The sequence below is a fragment of the Dipodomys merriami genome, unplaced genomic scaffold, assembly GCF_024711535.1.
Source record: "Dipodomys merriami isolate MVZ:Mamm:240054 unplaced genomic scaffold, mDipMer1.0.p SCAF_94, whole genome shotgun sequence".
NCBI lineage: Eukaryota > Metazoa > Chordata > Mammalia > Rodentia > Heteromyidae > Dipodomys > Dipodomys merriami.
The window spans coordinates 111,420-135,683 of NW_027206557.1; the positions used below are offsets into that span (position 1 = coordinate 111,420).

Genomic DNA, 24,264 nt, shown 5'->3' on the forward strand with positions numbered 1-24,264 from the left:
TAGCCTTGAGCTGAAGAGCTGAGGGACAGCACCCAGGCCCAGAGTTCAGGCCCCACGACCAGACCCCCCCCCCCAAAAAAAGGTCACATAGATTGTCCTGCCCAGGCTGGCTTTGAACCATGATCCTCAAATCTCAGTCTCCTGAGTAGTGAGGATTACAAGTGTGAGCCACCGGTGCCCAGCACTGAAGGTTCTTTAAAATAACATTTTAATGTTTTGGTATTGGATATTGAACCTGGGACCTCTCATGGTATACAAGTTCTCTATCACTGAGCTAAAGCCCAAATCAATTTAGGATATTTTTGGAAAAAATAGAGAATATGTAAATAAAATAGTAGAAACGTGTTTAAGCTGTATATGCAAAGATGTTCATTGGATCATTATTGACAATAAAGAAGAAAATTTTAACTAATTGATGATATAAAATTCTGTGGAGTAGTTAATTCAGATTAAACAATTTATTAACTCTGAGATAGCTTTCATATGTCACTGAAAGCAGAGGCCAAGGAGCAGCATAATCAGAGATCTTTCGCCTTTACATTCATCTATACCTAACATCTCTGTCAGCTTTATGTGGCTGTGACAACGTACCTGAGATGAGTGAGTTAAAGTGAGAGCAGGTTTATTTTGGCTCATGGGTGCAGAGGCTTCTGTCCATGGTGCTTGGCTTTTACTGTTTCAGGGATTGTAGAATGGTGTGTGGAGTAGAGGAACAGAGCTGTTTACCTTATGGCAGCTGAGGACAAGAGAGGATTGAGAGAGAGAGAGAGAGAGAGAGAGAGAGAGAGAGAGAGAGAGAGAGAGAGAGACAGAGACAGAGACAGAGACAGAGACAGAGACAGAGACAGAGAGACAGAGACAGAGAGAGAGAAACAGAGACAGAGACAGACAGAGGGCAGACAGAGAAACAGAGAGAGGCACACACACAGATGGCTTGGAGTCCCTCAGGGCTTGCCCCCAATTATCTAACTTCCTTTCATGAGGCCACACCTCTGAGAAGCTCTCAATAGCAGGGCAGACTCATGACCAAGCCTTGAAAACACTAGTCTTTGAGGGATGCACCACATCCAAACACCCCATCCCATCCCAGTGATTCTTACAAAACTGTCACCACAGTGGTGGTTTGTTTTACTCAAAAAGTAAGGTGGCTGGGCACCTATGGATCACACCTGCAATCCTAGCTACTCAAGAGCCCAAGATCGGCCGGGCGCCAGTGGCTCACGCCTGTAATCCCAGCTACTCAGGAGGCTGAGATCTGAGGATCCCGCTTTAAAGCCAGCCCGGGCAGGAAAGTCCTGAAATTTATCTCCAATAAACCACCTGAAAACGGGAAGTGGCGCGCTTGAGCTGAAGAGCTCAGGGACAGCGCCCAGGCCCAGAGTTCAATCCCCACGATGGACAAAAACATGGAAGCCTGTGCAGAGCTGCAGGCGCTGCTGGCGGCCCCGGGGGCTGAGGTGGACGGTGGCAGGCCTTCTCCCTGCGCCCTCGGTGCCTGAGCGCAGTCTGGGCGCGGGCTGTGGCCATTCCCTCTGTGTGAGGTGGGGACGTGGGGAAGTCGGGCCCCGTCCTCGGCTCACGGGCGGCGGGCGGGGGCGCGAGCGCAGCGCGCGCGGGCCGGCGGTTGGCTGGAGTTCGCCGGGGAGCGCGCGGTGCTCTGCGCAGGTGCAGACGGAGGCTGCGGGGGGGGGGGGGCAGGCGGGAGGAAGAGGAGGTGAGAGAGCGGCGCCGCCCGAGCCGCAGAGTGAGTGCGAGCAGAGTTGGGGGACCCGCGTGGAGCAGCGATTTGCTTCCCGGCCGCGCGCCGCCCGCCCGGCCGCCCGCCGGGCCGCAGAGCCGCGGGGCCTCCATGCACTGCGGGAGAGGGGTCGTCGGGGCTCCGGATGCCGGGAACCCCCGCCGCCGCCGCCGCTGCTGTCCGGAGATCGGGGCCCGGGCAGGTTCCTAGTTTTCTGGCCCGCGCCGCGCGGGGTCGCTGACCTCGGGCCGGTGGAGAAGGGAAAGGGCTCCAGGGCCGCCCGGGAGGTGAGAGGGCTCCTGGGCCGGCGGGGAGGTGAGAGGGCTCCTGGGCTGGCGGTGGGGGGGGGGGGGCTGGGACCGGGTGTCGGCGTGGAGGGCTCCGGGGTGCGCGGGAGGGGACCGGCGTGGGGCGGTGGGGATGGCGGACAGGGGGCTCCAGGGCCGACGGGGAGGGGGTCGGAGCCGGGCAGGGGCCGGGTGATCAGCGGAGAGGGCGCCCGGGCCGGTGCGACACCCCGGGACGCCTCAGGGCCGGAGACCCCAGCGAGACGTGTGCACCGGGACTGGCTCGCGGGGGCGTCGGGACCGCGAGTCCGGAGCTCGGGGCAGCTGCTCCGGACCCGGCTGGCCGGGCCTGGGGCTGCGCTCGTGCTTGTGTGTAGCCGAGAAGCGCCCCGGGCAGCGGTACCGGGCCGGCCGCGATGGATGAGGCCGTGGGGGCGCAGGGGGCGCCGTGGACAGCTGCGATCCCCGCAAACTCCCGCCCGTGGGGATGCGACGGGGGTCCCGCTGGGGTCCGGGCGGGAGGCGTGGACCCGCCCTGCGGACCCCGCAGGACGAGGCAGAGGGGTCCCGCAGCCGGAACGCAGAGAGAGGCCCCGGTGGCCGTGGGGTGCCTTCCAGGGCTGAGGAAATAACGCCCTCTGCTTCTGGCTGAGCTTGGGGCTGGGAAAGTCCACACGGAGCCTTGGGCGGAGCGTGAGGCCAGAGTGCAAGTTTGGCTGAGCGCTCAGAGCAGGTGCGTGCAGTGGGGAGGGGGGCGGGGGCGGAGGAGGGGGGGGAGTGCTCTGCCTCCAGGGCCTCCCCTCCCACTGATCCTGTCGCCCATGAAGTTGGTCAGGAGGGTCAGAGGCCTTTGGTTTCAGGAGCAACCCTGGTTTATTGCCAAAGGGCTTTCCTGCAGCAGGGCAGGTCCCCGCAGGGCCAGCCCAGGGCCCTGGACAGCTCCCCAGGCCTCAGCCTGCACAGGCCTCCCACCTCTGCTGGGGACTCTTGGATCTCACTGTCAGGGGTAGGATGTCCCAGAACACTGGGGGGGGGGGGGTGGAGGGGGCTTTGTGGCCCCAGAGGCAAAGGCACCTGCCTGTGGCTTGAGGTTAGGGACAGTGGAAAAATTTGAGAATTAAAAGAAGATTGCTAGAAAACAAGAGTAATTGAGAGTCTGCATTGAAAGAGCCAGTCTCTGAGAGCAATTTAGGGACCCGAGGGCCTGGTCCAGTCCTCTGCACTTGGAGATTGCAAAGGCTGCCAGCAGCTACTGAGGTCTTTTCTGCTCCAGGTTTGCATGTCTCCAAGGTTGTTTCAAGGGCTTTTGTCCCCTCATTTACAGAACTGGGGAGCCTGCTAAGTTAGCCGGCCAGAGCTTCAGCAGACATACAACACACTTAATTTTAAGTCTCAGCTCTTGACAGTAATACTGCTGTATGTATTGAAGTCTGGGATTGAAAAGTTTGTGTGGCCAGCTGCCTCTCCCATTACACATGTCCGCAGTTTCTGGTGTGCTTGTTGTTAATTAGATGAACTGCTAATGTGTGAAAGAATGAGGGCGGGATCTCCAGCTGGGGCTGGGGCTGGACTTGTGGGGAAATGTAGGAACCACACTCTTGGGTGGTATCAGCTAGGGGCAGGCTCAGGCAGACGTCTGGGGAAACTTAGGACCCGCAACTGGCTGCAATATGGATGGTCCCCAGTGCTGGATGGCATGTGCCCCACAACACACATAGCCCTTGTCCAGTACAACCATGCAGAGCACATCCCATTTTTCTTGTTCACTGAGCTCTTAACCTAGGACCTTTGCAGATTTCATTTTCATGCATGAGTCACTTTCTCCCACAAGACCAGATGGCTCATTCCCTTAATTCCTTTACTTTGGTCTGCTGAATTGTGGGTTTACACGGTAAACCACCCCATCTGAAACAGCTACCAGAAGTCAGGTGTCTGTGGCTCATGCCTCCAATCCTAGCTAGTCAGGAGGCCAAATCTGAGGATCTCAGCTCAAAGCTAGCTTGAGGAAGAAAGTCCTTGAGGCTCTTACCTCCAATTAGCCACCAAAAAGCCTGAAGTGGAAGTGGGGCTCATATGGTAGATCACCAGCCGTTAGCAAATAAGCTAAGGAACAGTGCCCAGGCCTTGAGTGCAAGCCCTATTAGTGTCCATAAATAAATAATCAACTGAGTAAATAATAAATAAGCAGCCTTGCATAGTCCTCTGCTGTTCTCACTTTTCTTCTCTTAGCATTTTTCCCTTTTGGCATGATACATTTACTTGTTTCATTATTGTCTTTCTTCCATTAGAATGGATGTTTCTAGAGGAAAATACCTTAAAATGTTTACACACTGGATGGATTCCTAGCCCTTAGTTTAAGGAGCACCCTTAGTAGGTGCTCCTTAAATGTCTGACTGAAGAGATGCCTGTTTAGGGAGAGACTCACCAGGGAAAGAGACCCAGGGAAGACTGTAGCATCTGGAGCAGATGGAGAAGCCTGACCCTTGTCTGTTGGTGGCCACTGTTCTTTCAGACCCTCTACTGACTTGCCCCCTCCTCCCTTAGAATCTCAGACAAGAAAGGGGCCAGGAGGTGATTTCCTTGGAGAGTGAAAACACATACTACTCTTGGTCTGTTATTGCATCCTTTATTTAGTGGACAAAATGTGTCATGATTGTTAATGCATCATACCATGGCCATTTACCCACTGTGTCACATGGTCTCCCAGCCATGGAAGGGAGCAGGGAGGCAGGTGTCCAGGCTAGGAGCAGACAACTCCAGAGGAGAAGACAGGAGAGATGCCCCAGGGAGAAGAAAAATGAAAAGGAGAAAGCAGATAAAGAGCTTTGACAAGTGCTTCAAAGTCATAATCTTTCTGAAATTACAGGATTGAAGATAAGACAGTTTGAGTGTTTTGCTTATTTTGCCCCCCTTTGAGTGTGTTGGGTGTGAGTGGGTTGGGCAGGAGTGGCCGGAAGGGAAGACTTTGAAGCCCCTGCCCAGAGGCTGCTGCTGGGGGTGGGAGCTGCCTGGAGCAGACACTGTCATCTCCTTGCCTAACACTGAAATTGAGAGAGGGGCATTCTTACAGTGGGAACTTTTCCCCTGCCTCTGCTGAGACAGTAGGTCCATTCAGCTTTGTTACCAAAGCTCAAGCAAGCACATTTGAGTGCCCCCAGCCATCCAAGCAGACATTCTGTTGAATTTGGAAAAGGTTGGCTTAGCAGACATTCTGTTGAATTTGGAAAAGGTTGGGAATTGTTCAACCTGGCTGCCTTGCAGAGCAGAAAGTGCTTGAGGCAGCTGGGCACATTCAGTTTGGCTTCTGTCTAGTCTTACTAGGCTAGAGCTTGCACACTTAAGGAGGACCTGACATAATGATGCCCATTTTGTCTGTTCAGACCAGCCATTTAAAACATGCAGTAGGCCTGGCCTGGGTGGGTGCTCCTGTAATTCTATTCAGGAGGCTGAGATCTGAGGACCAAGGTTTGAGGCCAGCACAAGCAGGAGAGTCCAAGAGACCCTCATCTCTACTTAAACATCAAAAAGCCTAAAGTGGAGATGTGGCTCTCAAGGGTTAGAGCACCAACCTCAGGAACAGGGCCTGGGACCTGAATAAAGCCTCAGTTCTGGCACAGTAAGCAAACACAACTAAATGATAAAACCTGCAGTGGAGGTGAGCAGAGGAGAAATTGTTTCACAAAATATACACTGGGTTTTTAAAAAAAATATATTATTGTAAAGGTGATGTACAAAGGGGTCAAGTTACATAAGTCAGGTAATGAGTGAATTCCTTATTTGGACAAGGTCACCTCTTCCCTTGTGTTCTCCCCACTTTTTCCTTCAGTCCCAACCCACAAGTTGTACAGTCATTTTCAACATTGTATAGTGAATACCGCTGCTGCATTTGTTCACTCTTTGTCCCTCCATTTCTGTGCTCAACCTTACCCTCCCCAAAAGAGATAAATGAGCAAGACAAGAGGAAAAGAAAACAAAAACAGCAACAAAGAAAAAGAACCCACTTTTCCTGGAGTTCATTTTGATAAATATTGTTTTATATGACCAACTGTACATAGCTATTGAGCCTCTGTGATCCTCTCCTAAGAATATCCTCATGGTCTCACTCTGTGCACACACTTGATCTTAATGAGTACTGTATAGCTTGATATGGTGTGTGTGTGTGTGTGTGTGTGATACCATACTGGGATTTAAACTCAGAGCCTTGTGATTTTGCTTGGGATTTGTGTGCTACTGCTGTTCTAGACCTCAATTCTCACCTCTTAGCTTCATTAGCAGCTAGAATTATACTTGTGACCAGCAGTGTGTCTTGTTCTTTTCTTTCTTTCCTTTTTTTTTTCTTTTTGTTTTTGCCAGTCCCGGACTTGAACTCAGGGCCTAGGTACTGTCCCTGAGCTTCTTTTGCTCAAGGCTAACATTCTACCACTTGAGCCACAGCACCACTTCTGGCTCTTTCTGTTTATGTGGTACTGAGGAATCAAACCCAGGGCTTCATGCATGCTAAGCAAGCACTGTACCACAAAGGAACATTCTAGGCCCTTCTTTTCTAAAAAAGAATTTTAATAACCCAGGAAGTTCTAAGAATCTATACTTTGTAGAGTCACAACTTTGTAGTGACTCCGAGAATCTTGAAATAAGAAAGATATAGCTATTTCTGGTGGACCATGTGCTGTTGGTATAATCTGTAAAAGTTACTATTTCTAAAGCCTGAAGCAGGAGCAGTGTCAGTCATTGGCTTCACTTTAAAAAATGCCTCTTTTAAGGCAATTTTTTTCTTCTGTACTGGAGTTTGAACTCATGGCTTTGTGTTGCAAGGCAGGAACATTACCATGTGACCCAGGCCCTTAGTTGTCTATTTTCTGTAGTCATTTGTTGAGATAGGGTCTCACTCTTCCTCCCTGCTGGCGTGAATGGACTGCTGGTCCTGGGCTGGCAGGTGCACACTGCTGCTCCCTGCTGAATTTTCTGTTGATGTGGGGTCTCAACATCTTTTTGGGCTGGGCTGATCTGAAACCTAGATCCTCCCATTTTTTGTCTGCTTATGGAACTGCACTGTGCTAGGCCCAAACATCATCCTCCTGGAGGGATCAGAGACCAAGGACATGCTTTTCACTGTGGTGGTGCAGAATTACTTAGTTACTGTACTTAGAAGTAAATCTGTGTGCTAGATTAGAACTTTGAAGATCTTTGGAAATTTACTCTGGTATGCCTTCCTTTTCCTATTTTATGCTGAGCAGTTATCATATGTTTGATTTTAATTAAGAGATTTGCGGAGACCCTGGCAGATCTCTTTTGCTAGCAGCCCCAGTGCTGCGGTATCTGATTCAATTAGGCATTTCAGCCAGTTGGGACTTGATACCCTTTATCTAAAGAAGGAGGTCAAGGGTTTCTAACTTCAGCACTGTCAAAATGTAAGGATGTGAAAGCCAGCCCTCCATCCAGAGTTCCAGTGTGACCTTGGACATTACCCGTCTCCAAGCCTTCCAGTATGTCAGCATTTGTGTTTGCAGGCTACTAAGCAAAGCCAGCTCATGTGCAGCATGCACACAAGTTGCTCTGCTCAGTTCTGAGCATAATTTAGGCTGTGTGATTATTAGCTATCATGACTACCTGTCATAACCACAACTGAAGCCTGACAGGCTTCAATGAAATTAATGTTGTCTTTGCAGTATATCTTCTGATGTTTTGCAAAGTCAGTGCTCGGATAATTTGAGCACTTTTGTCACTGTCCTCAAGCCAAGGGAGGTGTGTGTGGGAGGTGATGGGAGAGTGGAGTCCAAGGAGTTAGAAGTGCATGTGGGCACAGGAACGCTAGCTCACCAAATGGACTCAACTGCAGGCACAACCTGATATAGTGGTGAGTGGAGAAATTAGTCACATGTATAAATAGAAGGAGATGCTGCTCAAGGTTTCTGAGGTCCTTTTCCCTCCCTCCCCCCACTTCTGCTAACTGTCTTCCAGAAATGAAGCAAGATTATTATTGGAACCACAATTTTAAGAATTGAGGCTACAGTTTGGGCTGTTTTAGTTGTAAGAGTTAATAATGTAGGAACAAAACTTTTCCTCAGTTGAAAGTGCTGGATTCTTGGTACTTGATCTGCTCCAGGGAGAACTGTATTTCTGTACAAAGAGCAGTATTTGGCGGGATGGTGGGTCGGTAAGCACTAGCACATGGGTTGGAGAACCAGAGTGGTGTTAGTTGATTCTTCCTGTGGGCAGGAACCCATTTCCCGCATGCAGTTTGGAAGCCCAAGGAGAGTCTGCACATAATCTATACCTAGCAGCCTTATACCTAGGGCTTGGAGGGGTGTAATGCCCCTGGGGTATTTGGAGAGCATATCTGAGCCTAAAGCCAATACATTTGATTCTTTTTTCTGCTACCCTTTTTCATCTTCTGTATCCTGATGTCTGCACGTACTGGTTGATTGCTTCTCTTGTTGGTTTTCCTGGACTTGGCAGCCTCAGAGACTAGGATGCTTGAGTAAGACTTTTCCTGCAGTAGCTTCTGGGGAGGATCATCATCATGCATGCTGATAGAATTGCTCAGAGGGCACGTGTAGTTGTTAGCACCTGTAATCCCAGGTACTCAAGAAGCTGCAGCACCAATTTCATGAGGGTGAAATTGGTGTGGTAAGTTGCATGCCACCTTGGCTTCAGTCCCCAGCATCATAAAAAATAAAATAAAAACAACACAAACAAAAAAAAGTGAATGCTGTTGCTTCTGAGGGATGGTTTCCGGGTTGCCATGGAAACCAGGGCTACCTGCTGCCACTGAGGCAGAGCTCTGCAGAGCTAACTCCTCTTTGGATGTGCCATTCTTCAGATGACCTTGGCTTTCACCTTCCCCTAGGGACAGTGTGCCCATCAACCTAGCCCAGGATAGATGTACTCTGGCATGTGAGCCAGAGTGCAATTTAATTCATCAAAAGGACTATTTGCCATGAAGAACGAGTGTGTGTGTGTGTGTGTGTGTGTGTGTGTGTGTGTGTGTGTGTGTGTTATTTTTGTGTGTGCCAGTACTGGGGCTTGAATTCAGGGCGAAGTCCTCTCTTAGGTTTTTACTGGTGCTGTACCAGTTGAGACACACCTCCACTTCTGGCTTTTTGGTGGTCAATTAGAGATAAAGAGTCTCATGGACTTTCCTGTCCAGGTTAGCTTGGAACAGGGATCCTCAGCTCTCAGCCTCCTGAGTAGCTAGGATTACAGGGCACTGAGTCATGGTGAAGAGAGGAGCATAGGCCCCAGGGTGCCTCTGGTGTTTTCCACCATAGATGAATACAGAGTCTGTTAGGCAGGATGGCTTTCCTCATGGGGGATGCTCAGGTCTCTGGTAGCCTTCTTTCTCTACTTGCAGAACTGCCCTTGAAATTGGCCCTCTATTTCACAAAGTCTGAGTCTCAATGCTATTGACATTTCAAGCTTTATAACCAAAATATTTCCCTCCCCACTTCAGGAGACTGGCTTGGTCATGTGTTGGGATAACCAAAAATGTGTCTACACTTTCCAGATTGTCTTCTCAGGGAGCAGTCTATTCCCTTTCCCACTCCTGCCTAGCTGAGAACCCCTGCTTTGTTCTGCCTAAGAAGTGAGAGCAGTTGTATGATATCAGAGCAACTAGACTTCTGCAGCAGGTGGAAGCTGGGTTTTCATTCTTTGAGCCTAGAAGTAGGACTCCCACGTAGAGGATTCCCACTTGGCTGTTTGTTCTTTGTGTTCCTTTAATTTTCCTTGGTTTCTTTGCCCTTTGTGTTGCTTTATTTTCCTTAGGTTCTCCACATTTCCTCCCCAGTTTCCTTCACTCCTAAAAGGCCATTCATTGTCTTCCTAATGCTCCCTAAATGCTTTGCAATTTCAACCTTCCTGTTTCTTTCTCTTATTTACCTACATGGTGGCAGGGAGAAGTGGTGACTGGTGACTTTGAGTCTTATTTTTCTAACAAGGTTTGGATTCTGAGTGCTGGTGACTGAGTTGATAGCCACCTTTAGAGGATAAGAAGAATAAGATGGATGGAGGAGGGTGGGTAACTGGGCCAGCATGGCTTACTTAGTGGTCTGAGTCAGAAAAGAAAGACATGTATAGGACAGGGACAGTGAGTAAAGGACCACACAGCTCTTTGTCTCTTGGCTAGCTGGGTAATAAAGGATATTGGTACTTGGTTAGTGTCCCCAAAATATTGCAGCAGGAGGCTAGAGATACTTGTTTACTTGATTAAATTATTTATTTGGGGTTCTCACTGGGACTTGAACTTTTTTCTTTCAGGCTGGGGCTTGAGCTTTTTTCCTTTCAAATCTGGAACTCTACCACTTGAGGTATACCTTTACTTCTGGCTCCTGGCTTTTTGCTGATTATTTGGAGCTAAGAGTTTCATGGACTTTTCTGTCCAGGCTGGCTTTGAACTGTGATTCTCAAACCTTACCTTCCTAAATAGTTAAGATTATAAGCATAAGGCACCAGCACCTGGTCCCCTGTTTGTATAAAATCTTTACCCAGTTTGCCTGAGGAGATTTGTGTCCTAACCCAGCCAAATTCTTTTCTTATGTAATGACATGCCTTTGTGTTTACCTGTGTCTCTGGCTCTTGCAACTGATGGCTTAAGCTGTACCCCTGGGCTGGTGATTAGCTGAGCTTCCCCAAGCAGGCTTCTCAAAAGTCACAGCCCCATACCCTCCCTCCCTCCTTTCCCTCCCTCCCTCCTTTCCCTCCCTCCCTCCTTTCCCTCCCTCCCTCCTTTCCCTCCCTCCCTCCTTTCCCTCCCTCCCTTCTTCCTTCCTTCCTTCCTTCCTTTCTTCCTTCCTTCCTTCTGTCCTCTGAACCTTTTCATTTTCGGTTCATTGGCATAGTTTAGGATTCTGGTGTTCAGTGGTTCTGAAGTCCTTTGTGAGCCATTTTTTTCCCCATGGTGCTACACACAATTAGCCTTGATTTTGAAGTGTAATGCATTTCCAAATAATTGTATATATGTGTGTATGTGTGTGTGTTTGCACGAGTATGCACGTGTGCACTAGTGTGTGTTTGGGCTCTTTAACCAAAATGTATAACCACAGGTGGCTTTTCCCTGGGCCCTTCATGAATCCTGTGGCTCGGGAATAGAGTCAGTTGAAAGGTTTGGGGCAGACTGCACATTTTTTGGTTAAGCAAGATGTGTGAGGGCTGGGAAGGCGGTTCAGTGGTAGAGTGCTTGCCTTGCATGCCTGAGGCCTGGGTTCGATTCCTCAGCATCACATAAGGAAAAAGAAAAAAAAGCCGAAGTGGCGGTGTGGCTCAAGTGATAGAGCGCTAGCCTTGAGCTGAAGAGCTGAGGGACAGTGCCCAGGCCCAGAATTCAGGCCCCACGACCGGACCCCCCTATCCCCCCCCCAGTAAGAATTCCAGTAAGCCTTGGTAGGATGGTTTCTCCATAAATCCTGCCCACCCTGATCCATGCTGCCTCACGATGGCCCAGACTTTTCCAGTGGATTCATGGTCTAGTTCTTTCAGTGGAAAGTCACCACTTAACTTCTTGAACATTTTTGACTTGGGGGAATGAGACTCTTTCTTCCATTGCTACATGATAAGTAGGTGCTGGCTGTGTCAGATGCACACATCTACACACATTCAAGCAGTTATACTTTCAATGGAAGGTGGTCAGCAGCAGAGAAACATTTCTGCTAGCCACTGAATCCCATTTTCTCTGGTGTGTGTCACTTTTACAGTAAGTTGGCTCAACTCTTATCCATCAAAGCTTTGGCCGAGAACTGGATGTGTTGTTATCACGTCTGGCCTTCACTTATGTCCAGGGACAGACTCTTTAGAAGTGCTTTCTCAGTTTCATTCCTCAGCTGAACCTGTTCTAGAAACCTTCCCTCCATTCTGATGGGAGAAACACGACAATGCTTTATTTCTTCTAGGTGTTGGGGTTGTAGGTGATGATAATGTGCAAACCCAGCATGCATAAGGCCTTACTATTCCAGGCCCTCCAAGGCTATGGTAGGGAGGAAAAGGAAAACAAGAAAAAAGAATTGGGAAGCATATAGTGTATCTTGGCAGTACTTAAGGCTTGGACCTCACTGCTAATAGATTGATGCTCCACCAGTTGAGTCATGCCATTAGCCAAACTTTTTGCTGGTTATTTTGGGAGAAGGCATCTCCTAGACTTTTCTGCTTATGCTTGCTTTGACCTGGGATCCTCCAGCTCTCAGACTCCCACGTAGCAAAAATTCTTAGTCACTATGGGTGACAGATGGTCTTAGAAGCTTCTTGTGGGTATGCTACAAGGAGGTTATGCCACACACACACACACACACACACACACACACACACACATCTAAAATGAAGAACAAAGACTAGTCTGCTGTAATCTGATCTTCATGTGGATAATGGCAGGGACAAGTGTGACTTGGGAACTACTGCTTAGATAGAAGCCTGGCCACTAACGTGCTAGTCCTGCAAAACAAACTGTTTTGAGGCTGAAAACACGGCTTTGGAAACAGAAGGTTTAAGGATTAGCTATGGATTTTGTGAGTTATGAAAACTTACTGAAGCAGTTAAGTAATTTTGATACAATATTCTAAATCCAAATATTTTCCAATTGAATTCACTTTTTAGGTTTATGGAATACAGGGAATAGAGCCAGTTTGCTCATCGTAATCAAAATTTCTTTGAGGCCTTTTCTTTCCCCCAGGTGAAAGGCAAATTTCCCAGTGAGTCTACAGAAAGCTAGCTATGTATTATGCAGGGTGCCCCAGGCCTTGAAGAGCTGGCAAGGTAGGCAGGAATATTTTTGTGTGTGCTAGGCAAATGTTCACAAATATGATCACTGGGAAAGATTTCTGACTGAATTTACTGGTCAGACAATGAGCTCATGTCATCCTGAGGGCTTTATGCAGGCAGAGATAAAGCGGTGGGACTAGATGAGTGTGGTCTGTGTGGGAGCTTTGCTCAGGGTTGGCTCTTGGGCACAATAGCTCACCTATTTGGTACAACAGCCATGGAAATGGCTGTGGTACTGGTGTCTGGTTTATCATCTGCAGGCTACCCAGTATTCTTCCAAGTTGAACCTCCCATGATTCCCAGGAGACTGATTCTGTTCAGAGTGGAGTGACACCTTTTGTGTGTCTGCCAGCTTGTGGCAGGAGCTGTTTAGAGCCACTGAAACATGGTACATGTGGTAGGAGATAGGGAATATGCTGATGGCTTCAAGCTCTCCTTAAAAATATTTTGCTTTATTATGTCAGGTGCTGTGGCTCATGCCTGTAATTGTAGATACTCAGGAGGGTGAGATTGGAGGATCATGGTTCAAAGCTGGCCAGGGCTATAGAGTCCATGAGACTATCATCTCCAATTAACCACCAGACAATTAGAAGTGGAGCTGTGGCTCCAAGTGGTGTAGATCGCTAGCCTTGAGTACAAAAGCTCAGGGGCAGTGCCTAGGCCCTGAGTTCAAGCCCAGGGACACTCTCCCCCCCACACACACATGAGTAAATCTAGACTTTTTTTGTTTATTTAACAGAGATCTACTGAGTCTCTGATTCGATTTGATTAGCCCCTACATACTGTGGTAGCCAAGACCAAAGGAAGGAAGGTGAGGAAGTCATTGAGATGAATTAAGATGCCTTGTTCTCAAGAAGAACAAGGACAAGAAGAAAAGGGAGAGATATAAAGTCCTCCTGGGTGAGTCAGTTATTGTACTAAGTACAGTTAGAACAGTTCCATCTCTCTGGGGAGGGCTGGGAGGATAGCTCTGCTATGAGCAATATCTCACTGTGGCAAGGGGGGCAGAAAGAAGGACAGGGACATTTCAGTCGAGCAAATGGCATAAGTATGGTGAAGGGACTTTTCCATTTTTTCTTTTTCCTATGAGAAGTATGTATAAAACAGGATTTCTTGGGACCAAACGATACGAGGTTCTGGTCAAACTTAGAGATTTCAATGTTCTAATCTTCATTGAAAATCATGTTGAATTTTACAACAACAGAGAGGCATAAGCACAATTGGGGAGGGGGGGTGGGAGCATGGGATTGGAGCGAATGAGAGCAACAAGGTGCAAGGTTGTTTTCAGGGATCTGCTGCTGGAATCCTGAGAACAAAGGTGGTGGTAAGAGTCTGGGAGTGAGCATGGAAGATGCGCCTATGGAAGGAGTGATGAGGAGACTTGGTGTCTTGTAAATGTAAAACAAGAAATGTGCCTGGGTATCATCATTTGTAGGCGAGTTGAAAAGCTCATGGAAGTTAAGTTTGTGTTGATTGAACACTGTCATCAGCAACTTATGGAAGCCATTACTGGAGATGGGCTGGTGCTCAGAAAGGCCCTGGGGTTGGGGAAGCAGAAGAAAAGCTCCTGGTCTCCAGTGTGTGTGTGTGTGTACTGTAATGGTCATCCCATGTTGAGATGAGAGAGGCAGGAGATCAGATAACAAGACAAGGGATGGGGAGATTGAAGATAGAAGTAGAAGTCCATGCTTCTCTTGGGCTGCAGTGTAGACACAGAGAGCCAGCGAAGGTGTTGGGGTGGGGTGGGGAGGTGGGAGAACCTGCTGTACTACCAGGGCATATGGAGGCCCAGGGAACTGGGTGTGATGACTTATGCTTGTACATTTCATCAGTTAATGGAGGAGAGTTCAAATGCTCTAACAGTGAGATGTTTAAGAGTGTTGGGACCCAGAACCACAGACTTAGAATAATACAATGAGATCCACGACCTGATTGATGAAAGAAGACAAGAATGGATATCCAGGGTGAGATCTGAAAACATTGCTGGCATTAGGGTCTGGGTGGTTGAGGAACTCACATTGATTTGAGCAGATAGAAGTACCAGAAAATGGACCCTAAAGCCAAGCTCTGTCCGTACAGTCATTTTATTTTATATATATTTTGTCAGTAGTGGGGCTTGAACTCTGGGCCTGAGCGCTGTCCCTCAGCTCTTCAACTCAAGGCTAGCACTCTACCACTTGAGCTACAGTGCCATGGCTCATGCCTGTAATCCTAGCTACTCAGGAGGCTGAAATCTGAGGTTCACAGCCAGCCCCGGCAGGAAAGTCCATGAAACTCTTATCTCCAATAAACTGCCAGAAAACCGGAAGTGGCACTACAGTCATTTTAATTGGCTAGGCTCCATGGTCCTTATGTAATAGTCATTGGCTAGGTTGCAGGGTCCTTATATAACAGTCATTTTAATTGGCTAAGCTGATGGTGGACATTCAGGTAGCTGCCATTCCTTGTGGCCTTGAGTTTTTTCTTTAATCTTTCTATATTGAGTCTCTAAGCTTTGTATTTGGTGGGTTTTGTTCATGTCATATAACCACGCTCAGAATATTCTAGATACAATGGAACCCCAGAGATATCTGCCTCTTTTTTGGTACATTTTTATTGTAAAAATACTGTACAAAGGGGTTACAGTTACATGAGCAAGGTAATGAGTATATATTCTATTGAGCATTGTTGCCTCCTCCTTTGTTTTTCCCCTTCCATCCCTTTCCTCCAACCTCCCCAACTATTTCCCCCCCAACCCTGCTGAAGTTGTAAAGTTTGTTTTCAACATCGTGTCTCGTATATCTCGTTGGTACAGTGGGTCAACCTGTATCCCTATTTAAGCATTTTGTTTTTTCCTTTCCCCTCCCCAAATTAGAGAAGTGTATATGCAAGACGCAGGGCACCGGAATCAAATACAGTGAAAACAGGAGTTATACCATGGGGAAGGAGCATACAAAAAACCAAAAAAAAAATCACATAGTACATTATAAATACGTTAGAAACAATAGCAAGAAAGAAAGAAAAAATTTGTATCCCTATCTTGGGGTCCCTATTTCGCTTAACATCATCTCATGTGTTCATATGTATATAGTTTTTGATCTTTTCTGCTTGTCCTAGAAATGTATTAATTTTTGCAAATAAGGGAAACCATGGGACCTATGGTTCTTTGTGCTTTATTATAATTTTTTCCAAGTCTTTCCATTTCCCCAAAAATGGGGAAATGTCATTCTTTCTGATGGAGGCATAGAATTCCATTGTGCATACACACACACACAGACACACACACACACAGACATACACACATATACATCTATATGTACATATAGATATATATCACATTTTCTTGATCTGTTCATCCACTGAGGGGCATCTGGGTTGGTTCCATATCTTAGTTATGGTAAATAATGCTGCAATAAACATAGTTGTGCTCGTAGCCTTAGTATGGCCTTGTTTGGGTAAATGCCCCAAAGTGGGATTGCTGGGTCATAGGGGAGCTCTATGTAGAGTCTTTTGAGGAACCTCCATACTGCTTTCCGCAGTGGTTGAAAATGTTTACTCTCCCACCAACAATGCAGTAGGGTTCCCTTCTAGCCACATCCCCTCCAGCATCTGTTGTTATTAGAGTTCTTGATTATAGCCATTCTAATTGGGGTGAGGTGGAGTCTCAATGTTGTTTTGATTTGCATTTCTTTTATGGCTAGAGAAGTTGAGCATTTCTTCATGTGTCTATTGGCCATTCTTATTTCCTCTTCAGAGACGTTTATCTTTAAACCTTTTTTTTTTGCCGGTCGTGGACCTGAACTCTGGGCCTAGCTGCTGTCCTTCAGCTCTTCAGCTCAAGGCTAGCGCTCCACCACTTGAGCCACAGTGCCACTTCTGGTTTTTTCTGTTTATGTGGTGCTGAGGAATCGAACCCAGGTCCTCATGCATGCAAGGCAAGCGCTCTACTACTGAGCCTCTTTCCCAGCTCTTTCTTTAAGTCTTTTTTTTTGGGGGGGGGGTCCGGTTGTAGGGCCTGAACTCTGGGCTTGGGCACTGTCCCTGAGCTCTTCAGCTCAAGGCTAGCGCTCTACCACTTGAGCCACAGTTCCACTTCCAGCTTTTTTCTATTTGCTTATGTGATGCTGAGGAATCGAACCCAGGGCCTCATGCATGCAAAGCAAGCGCTCTACCACTGAGCCACCTTCCCAGCCCCCTTTCTTTAAGTCTTTAGTCCCTGATTTATCAGACAGTTGTTTTTTGGTAGATTTGTTGTTGGGGGATTTACATCTGTCTTTTTTAAGTTGATTCTGTATCTCTGAATCAGACTTTAATTAAAACTCACAGTATGCCTGGGAAGCCTCACCTAAAAAACTAAATTGGGAAGAACAGTGGCGTTCAAACTTGTGTCCTACGTCAGTGTCAGTCTCCTCTTCTGATCTGTGGCTTCCATGTAATTTAAGATTACACCCCAGCCTGCTTATTTATACCTTATTTTGAGGAACAAGAAGCCAGATTTGGCAATGGGAGAGTCTCTGATGGACCTTACCAATACTGACATTCTGGAGGGGTGTGTGGCAGCTAGAAGCACAAAAGTGTTGTCTTTGCAAAATTGTTGTCTCCTGGGAGAGGTTTTGTTCCTAAAGCTCCTCTGACATTTAATTGTGAGAACTCATCTGCCACTTTGCTCACAGTGAGAACCATGACCAGCTGACCAATCTTTGCTAAGACCAAGGACTTGTGCATGGAGTGTACCACTATAGGCCTCTGTCCCCACTTCCATTCTTGTTCTAGAGGAAACCAACTCAGAATGTCAAGAACGCCCCCTCCAACCCTCAGTCCTGAATCTTCCCCACTTACAGTGATTAGTTTTGAAGGACAGTATGTTAAACGACATAAATAATCCCCCTTAAAAACAAAAGGACACAACACATGTTTTCCCTTAACCTGTAAAAGCTAAATGGTTAGTCTCGAGGTACTAGGGAATAGAATGATGATTAACAGACCATGAAAATGGGGTGTGGGGAGGAAGTGAAGAGAGCATGGTTTATGGGTACAAGAGTGAAGTTGGATAGAAGAGGTAACTTTTTTTGGTGCTGGGTTTTGAACACAGTACCACATACATACAAGTGTATATTGTACCACTGAACAAAACCCCCAGTTTAGAAGGAATAACTATGAAAGTTAACCCATTATGTCAAAGGTAGTTGATGGTGGCACAGGGATATAAATGGGGACTGTGGAGTAATGTATAAGATGAAGAACAAATAGACATATAGATAGAGACAAACATATATACACACATGTACGTATATATGCATTTAGTATATATATATGTATACATATACATATATACGGGATATAAGAAGCTAGAATAATGAAACCCACTCAACACTGCAAACGGGGTTAAGGGAATGTGATTTAAAAAAAAAAACAAAGGGGGGGAGTTGGGAAGTAGCTCAGTGGTAGAGTCCTTGCCTTGCATGTTGAGGCCTTGGGTTCGATTCCTCAGCACCGCATAAGCACAAAAGACTGAAAGTGACACTGTGGCTTAAGCAGTAGTGCGCTAGCCTTGAGCTAAAGAGCTGAGGGACAGCGCCCAGGCAGAGTTCAGGCCCCATGACCAACAACATGAATGAATGAATGAATGAATGAATGAATAAATATGTAAATAAAACAAGGGGTGAACTTGCTCAAAGTCCACTGTGTTGTCCATCTATGGAATATAGTAATGAAATCCCCCTGTATTATATACATGTGTGCTAATAAAAAGTAGCAAAAAGGATTAGTTAAATGTTTGAAAATAGCTAGCATAAATGTGCCAGTGAACAGGCCAGTTCTGTGAGTGGATAATTAAACATTAGACACTCATGTGCCTCTGGTCTGTACCATGTCTGTGTCTTACCCCATGAATAGGTAAAGGCCTAGGCAACAACTAAAATAAACACAGACAAAAAATACTTAAATAAATTAAAAATGTGAAAACACAGATATTCTTGTTTTCTCTTCTCTCAGGAACTGTGTTTAGCAGAGTTCTGGGCAGAGGCAGATACTGTCTTGATCATGTTGAGGTAGCGAAGTGTAGGTCACCTGCTGCACAATGAGGTGAGGAATTGCACAGGAGCTACAGGAGTCCTGGGGGAAGACTCTATGGACAGTGCTCAAAATTCCCCAGTAGAGCAGATGGAGTGACATTGTTTCCACACAAGTATATTCTGGGGATAAAAAGCTCTTTGAGTATCAGGAGAGGAAAAAGGAGGCCTCTCCCTTTCTGGGATGTTTCACTTTGACAAATTAATTCCTATTTAATTTATAGCCATTTAAGTTCCCAACAGCCCTGAGCGATGCAGAAGTTCAGTCTGCATGACAGATACTGCTAGTGGGGCAAACTAAGGAAGTGCTGGATGACAATGCAGACAAGTTGACAGAGCTAGGAAGTGAACCAACCCTACTGTCAGAGAGGCAGGCATAGACTATGCTTCTACATTGATACATTGATACATATATACACATACAACACATATATATGTATACATAAGATTATGCATATATATAGTATATATGTAAATATGATTTTCTTGATAGGCATATCTGAAAATCCTGGATCATGAATTACATTTCTTGGTTTTCTCTTCCTGTCTTCACCATCCATTTCTCATCTGTGATTTGTTCTCTTGGTGGACACAGTCCTCTCTGATCTTGGAGACTGTGTCTGTCCACATCCCAAACAGAAAGAGTTTGGAGATCTCTGGGCAAGCGAATGTTTCCTCACTGCGTTCCTTCACTCGGGGGGACAGGCCGAGCACAAGTGTGGCTGTGAGGACCGGAGCACAGCTGTGGTCAGCGCCAGTTGACACGGTGGCACATGGAGTCCTGCTCACATTACTCCAGTGTATGAGCCCAAACATGCTGTGAGATTGACGTTTAATGGGGCCACACTTGGGAGAAGAATCCCGTGTACTTTGCAGGAACAATTTTGCAACATCTCATGTCCCATTTGCCACATTCTTCAAAGAATCTCATGAATCCAGCCTTGTCTTTATAAAGCCAGTTGGCTGCTTGCTTTATTCTGGTTATTCCTTGAACTTGCAGGTTTCTCCTTGCATGGTAGATCTTTGAATAAAGTGTATTTGTGTCTCAACTTTAACAAGGCAAAATTTAAATATGCTATATACTTTGTACAATTAATAATGTTAAGTATAGCCAGGTGCTGATGGCTCATGCCTGTAATCCTAGTAACTCAGGAGGCTGAGCTGTGAGGATCATGGTTCATAGCCAGCCTAGGCAGCAAAGCCCTTGAGATTCCCTTTTTTTTGGGGGGGGGGTCCGGTCGTGGAGCCTGAACTCTGGGCCTGGGCGCTGTCCCTCAGCTCTTCAGCTCAAGGTTAGCACTCTACAACTTGCACCAGAGCGCCACTTCCGGCTTTTTTCTTATGTGATGCTGAGGAATCGAACCCAGGGCCTTGAGCATGCAAGGCAAGTGCTCCACCACTGAGCCACCTTCCCAGCCCCGTCCTTGAGACTCTTATCTCCAATTAACCACCTGAAAACTGGAAGTGGCCCTGTGGTTCAAGTGGTAGATCACTCACCTTGAGTTAAAGAACTCAGGGACAGCGCCCAGGCCTAGAGTTCAAGCCCCTAAAAATGTAAGAGTTCACTCAGAACTAAGAATACTAAATGTAAATTTTCCTTGCCAAGAGGTTGTTTTTTTTTTTTTTAACTTAACGTGGCTTTATTTTATTCAGTTAAAATGATGGAATGAAACCACAATATTTCCTTTTTTTGTTGTTTTGCAGGAAAAAACATGTCTGCAATAATCAAGGAAGTGTGTGATGGGTAAGTGTTGCAAAGATTCTTCTGAAGCATTTAGTCCATACATTGGCAGGAACATAGAGTATTTCCGCTGGAGGGATAGAATATTATCCATAATCCTATAAATAAATGATAACCATAAATCTTATTCGTAACTCTTCATGTGACCTACCTAGTCACAAAGAATTACCTTGTGAGAATTACCCTTCTTTCTCCACCAAAATCTTTCCCTTACTCCTTGAAGAATAGAAAGCATGGAATGTCTGGCTCCGTATGTGCAGAGGGTTGGTATTAATTCTTTTGAACACTCATGTTCCTTTCATCCTTCCAAGCAGGGAACCTTTAGACTAAATGTTCCTAAGAGTTAAATACACACTCCATCTGACATACACTGAAAGCATCCCACAGGCTCCTGTGGAAGAATTAACAGACAAGTCCGTGGGTTATTGTGTGTTTTGTGGAATTTTCCCACTGACTGACGCGCCTTTCCTCCCTCTGGGTTGTTCTGACCATCCTGAGGAAGGGCACATTGGAAAGTCACATGGTATTTCTTGACTTGTAAAGCAGAACTGTGAATAGAGTATTAGGGGATGTTAGAGAAGACTTGCCATACTTAGTGTGTTCCAATCTGTGTGGGGTGAACTGATTGTGAGTTAAAGAATTCAGTGACAATTGGCAATGTGCTAATTCTCACACGTTTAAATTGCTGCCATTTACCTTGCTATCATTTCTTTGCCTCAATTCTTCAAAATGAAGAATGTTGCCACTCACAATTTAAGTCCCTCCACCCCACCCCACCCCCCCCCAAGCCTTGATGAAATGCTTAGAGGTGAGCAGTAGCCTTGGTCTAGGAACTTCAGAGAGGAAAGGACTGTTGGTCTTAGGGTAACAGGTGAGTTAAAGCCATTTTCTTTAGAGACCCCATTGTGCCTATTTGAGACTGACTCTATTCTAATCATAGTGAATGTAATTCACCTCACCCCTGTAGAACGAATAAAAATGAAGACGAGCACTTTTGTTTCTCTGATCACTTATGCTATGTTTTGTAGGTCATCTCTTGCCAACCATGAGTGCTTTGCCCTGCAACATGCTGACAGTTCAAACTTCTATATCACAGAAAAGGTAGGCCAGTCACATTGTTTAATCTGGGATACTTACACTGAAGGACAGTACACAGAGTAAGGGGTTTCTTCTGTGTAGGGCCTAGCATGCTACATTTTTTATGTCTTTACCATCCATGAAAATAGGTTCTACAAAAAAAAAATCAGGGCTGGGAAGGTGGCTCAGTGGTAGAGCGTTTGCCTTGCATGCATGAGGCCCTGGGTTTGATTCCTTAGCACCACATAAGTAAAAAGAAAAAAAGCCGGAAGTGGCGCTGTGGCTCAAGTGGTAGAGCGCTAGCCTTGAGCTGAAGAGCTGAAGGAAAGTTCAGGCCCCATGACCTGACCCCAAGAAAAATAAAATCAAAATAAAAACAGCAAAAAAAACCCTTCTACTACTTCTTATAAGAAAGTAGTTAATCTATTCAAGAGTAAAGACTAAGTATGTTTCTGAATCCTGCTACCAAATATATATTTCCTTTTTAACAATTAAATATTGCTGGGTTAGAGAATTTACTTTATACTGGATGACTTAAGTTTGTTCTCTTGCCTCAGATTTTTATTTTCTCCTTAATTTCTTTCCCCTGGTCTTGGCCCAGGTGCTGTCTTTGAGTTTCTTTGGCTCAATGCTAATGCTCTACAAATTGAGCTGCAGCTCCCTTTCTGTTTTTTTTGGTAGTTTATTGGAGGTAACACTCTCACTGACTTTACTGCCTGGGTTGGCTTTGAAATGTGATGTAACTAGGATTACAAGAGTGAGGTAGCAGCACTCAGTTTCCCCTGTGTTATTATTTTTTTAAATGCTTAGAACAGTGACAGGAAATCTTGTCACATGTGGCACTTTATAGTCACTTGCTTATGACTGTTGGAAACCAACTTTTTTCCTGGGTGATCTTCACACTCTTTAGGAAGCTTGAATTTGGAGTGATTTGTGAAGACAATAAATGGACCTAGAAGCAAGGAAACTTAGTACCCAAAAGATCTCTGATGGGCAAAGGGGAATCTAGCATTAATAGGTACCAGGCGCACTGAGCCAAGCAAATTTATGTTTGTTTATTGATTTTTTTTTTGTCGGTTGTGGGGCCTGAACTGTGGTCCTGGGTGCTGTCCCCCAGTTCTTCAGCTGTAGACCAGCACTCTATCACTTGAGTCTCAGCCCCCACATCTGGCTTTTTCTGCTTATATGGTGCTGAGGAATCGAACTGAGGGCCTCATGCATGCAAGGCAAATGCTCTACCACTGAGCCACCTTCCCAGCCCCTGTTTATTGATTTTTTGTTTCTCACAAGTTAATATAATGGATGAGAGGCCGGATCATTGAGATCACACAACTATACCAGTGTCACTTACTTGACTCAGCAGTCAAGAGTTGAGATTTGATTTTTGTGCTTCAAGGATTTTATGGAAATATCTAGAATGGATTAGCATTCAGCTCATATTTAGGACAAACTCACTGAAATGCAGAGGAGCCAGTACTGTATTTGTGGGTGATGACTATGTGGAGAGAGGAAGCCCCCAGGGAATGTCTTTGTAATATGGTAGCCTTCACTGGGAGGGATGTGAGTGCAAAGTACTCTGGGTAGAGGATGAATTAGGTAATCTAAGGCTTGGAAGGTGAGAACAGCAGAAAAAGATGTGACCCCTACTTGTGTTTTACTTTCTCCACCCTGAAGAGTGTGGGGAACATTTGATTAGCGTGTGGAAGGCTGGCCAGAGTCCTGGAAGTGCTTCTTAGCCATTGCTTTGTTCTTCCCAGATGCATACTAGAATGTTTGTAATTGATCATGTTTTTCTCTTTACCCTGATAGCTGGAAAGCTGAGAGTTAGAAGACTAGATTCCCTTGTTGCATTTAGATTTGCTGTTGATTCATTCCATCAGCCTTTAGTTTTCTGGCTTTACTTTCCGTTTGTACCACTTTCTCAGTCGTTTTCACTAATTTTATACTACATCTTATTTGTGAGATAGAGGCTATAAATAAACTAAACTGAGATCAATTTTCAGTTAGTGACAGGACTATAAAAATAGAATAACTAGTTCAGAGAATATATTACCTGTGTTGTTTGTGAAATATTTGTTTCACACACACAATCTGTGTAGTTTGACTTAGTTTTTATATTGAGTTGTGGTCAGATCAATCTTTCTTTTGACTGATGAATCCTGGCTTGCGTCTCCTCTCCCCTGCCTCCCCGCCCCATTGCCCTGTCTTCTGTCCTAGTGGTCTAGGGGCCTTAGTTTATCCTGGATTGCTAACTATGGGGTCCCCAGACTTCTGAACACAAGTATTACAATCTAGATTTTCAAATCTCAGCCCCAGAGATTCTGAGTGAGCAGGCCTGCACTCTAGATTTAGACATTGTTTATGTGTTAGGATTTTTAGTTTAGAGAATCCTCTAGGAGATTCTGTTGGAGGCAATCCAGACACTACTCAAAGAAAGTGTTTGCTCTGTGGTCTCTTTTCTGTGTAGCGGGGGCCCCTGTGTACAAGGGATGGTGTACGCTGGTCAGAAGTTATCACCGAATTTGATTTGGGGGCATATATATGCATTCCCATTCATTACCTTTACTATTGCAACGCTAAATAAATTCATACCTTCTTACAAAATCCAATCTATTCAGACGAAGA

The 24,264-nt window shown here is 46.0% G+C and overlaps 1 protein-coding gene across 1 annotated transcript in view; it reads left to right on the top strand.

Annotated features, from left to right (window-relative positions):
• The first annotated feature begins 1,759 nt into the window (after positions 1–1,759).
• The window catches only part of LOC138821763 (engulfment and cell motility protein 1-like), a 168,691-nt gene continuing 146,186 nt past the window's right edge, over positions 1,760–24,264 (top strand). Inside the window, exons 1-3 of the mRNA XM_070014183.1 lie at positions 1,760–2,053; positions 20,526–20,565; positions 21,591–21,663. Coding sequence (XP_069870284.1) covers positions 20,534–20,565; positions 21,591–21,663 — 105 coding nt within the window. The 5' untranslated portion in view covers positions 1,760–2,053; positions 20,526–20,533. The remainder of the gene's footprint in view (positions 2,054–20,525; positions 20,566–21,590; positions 21,664–24,264) is intronic.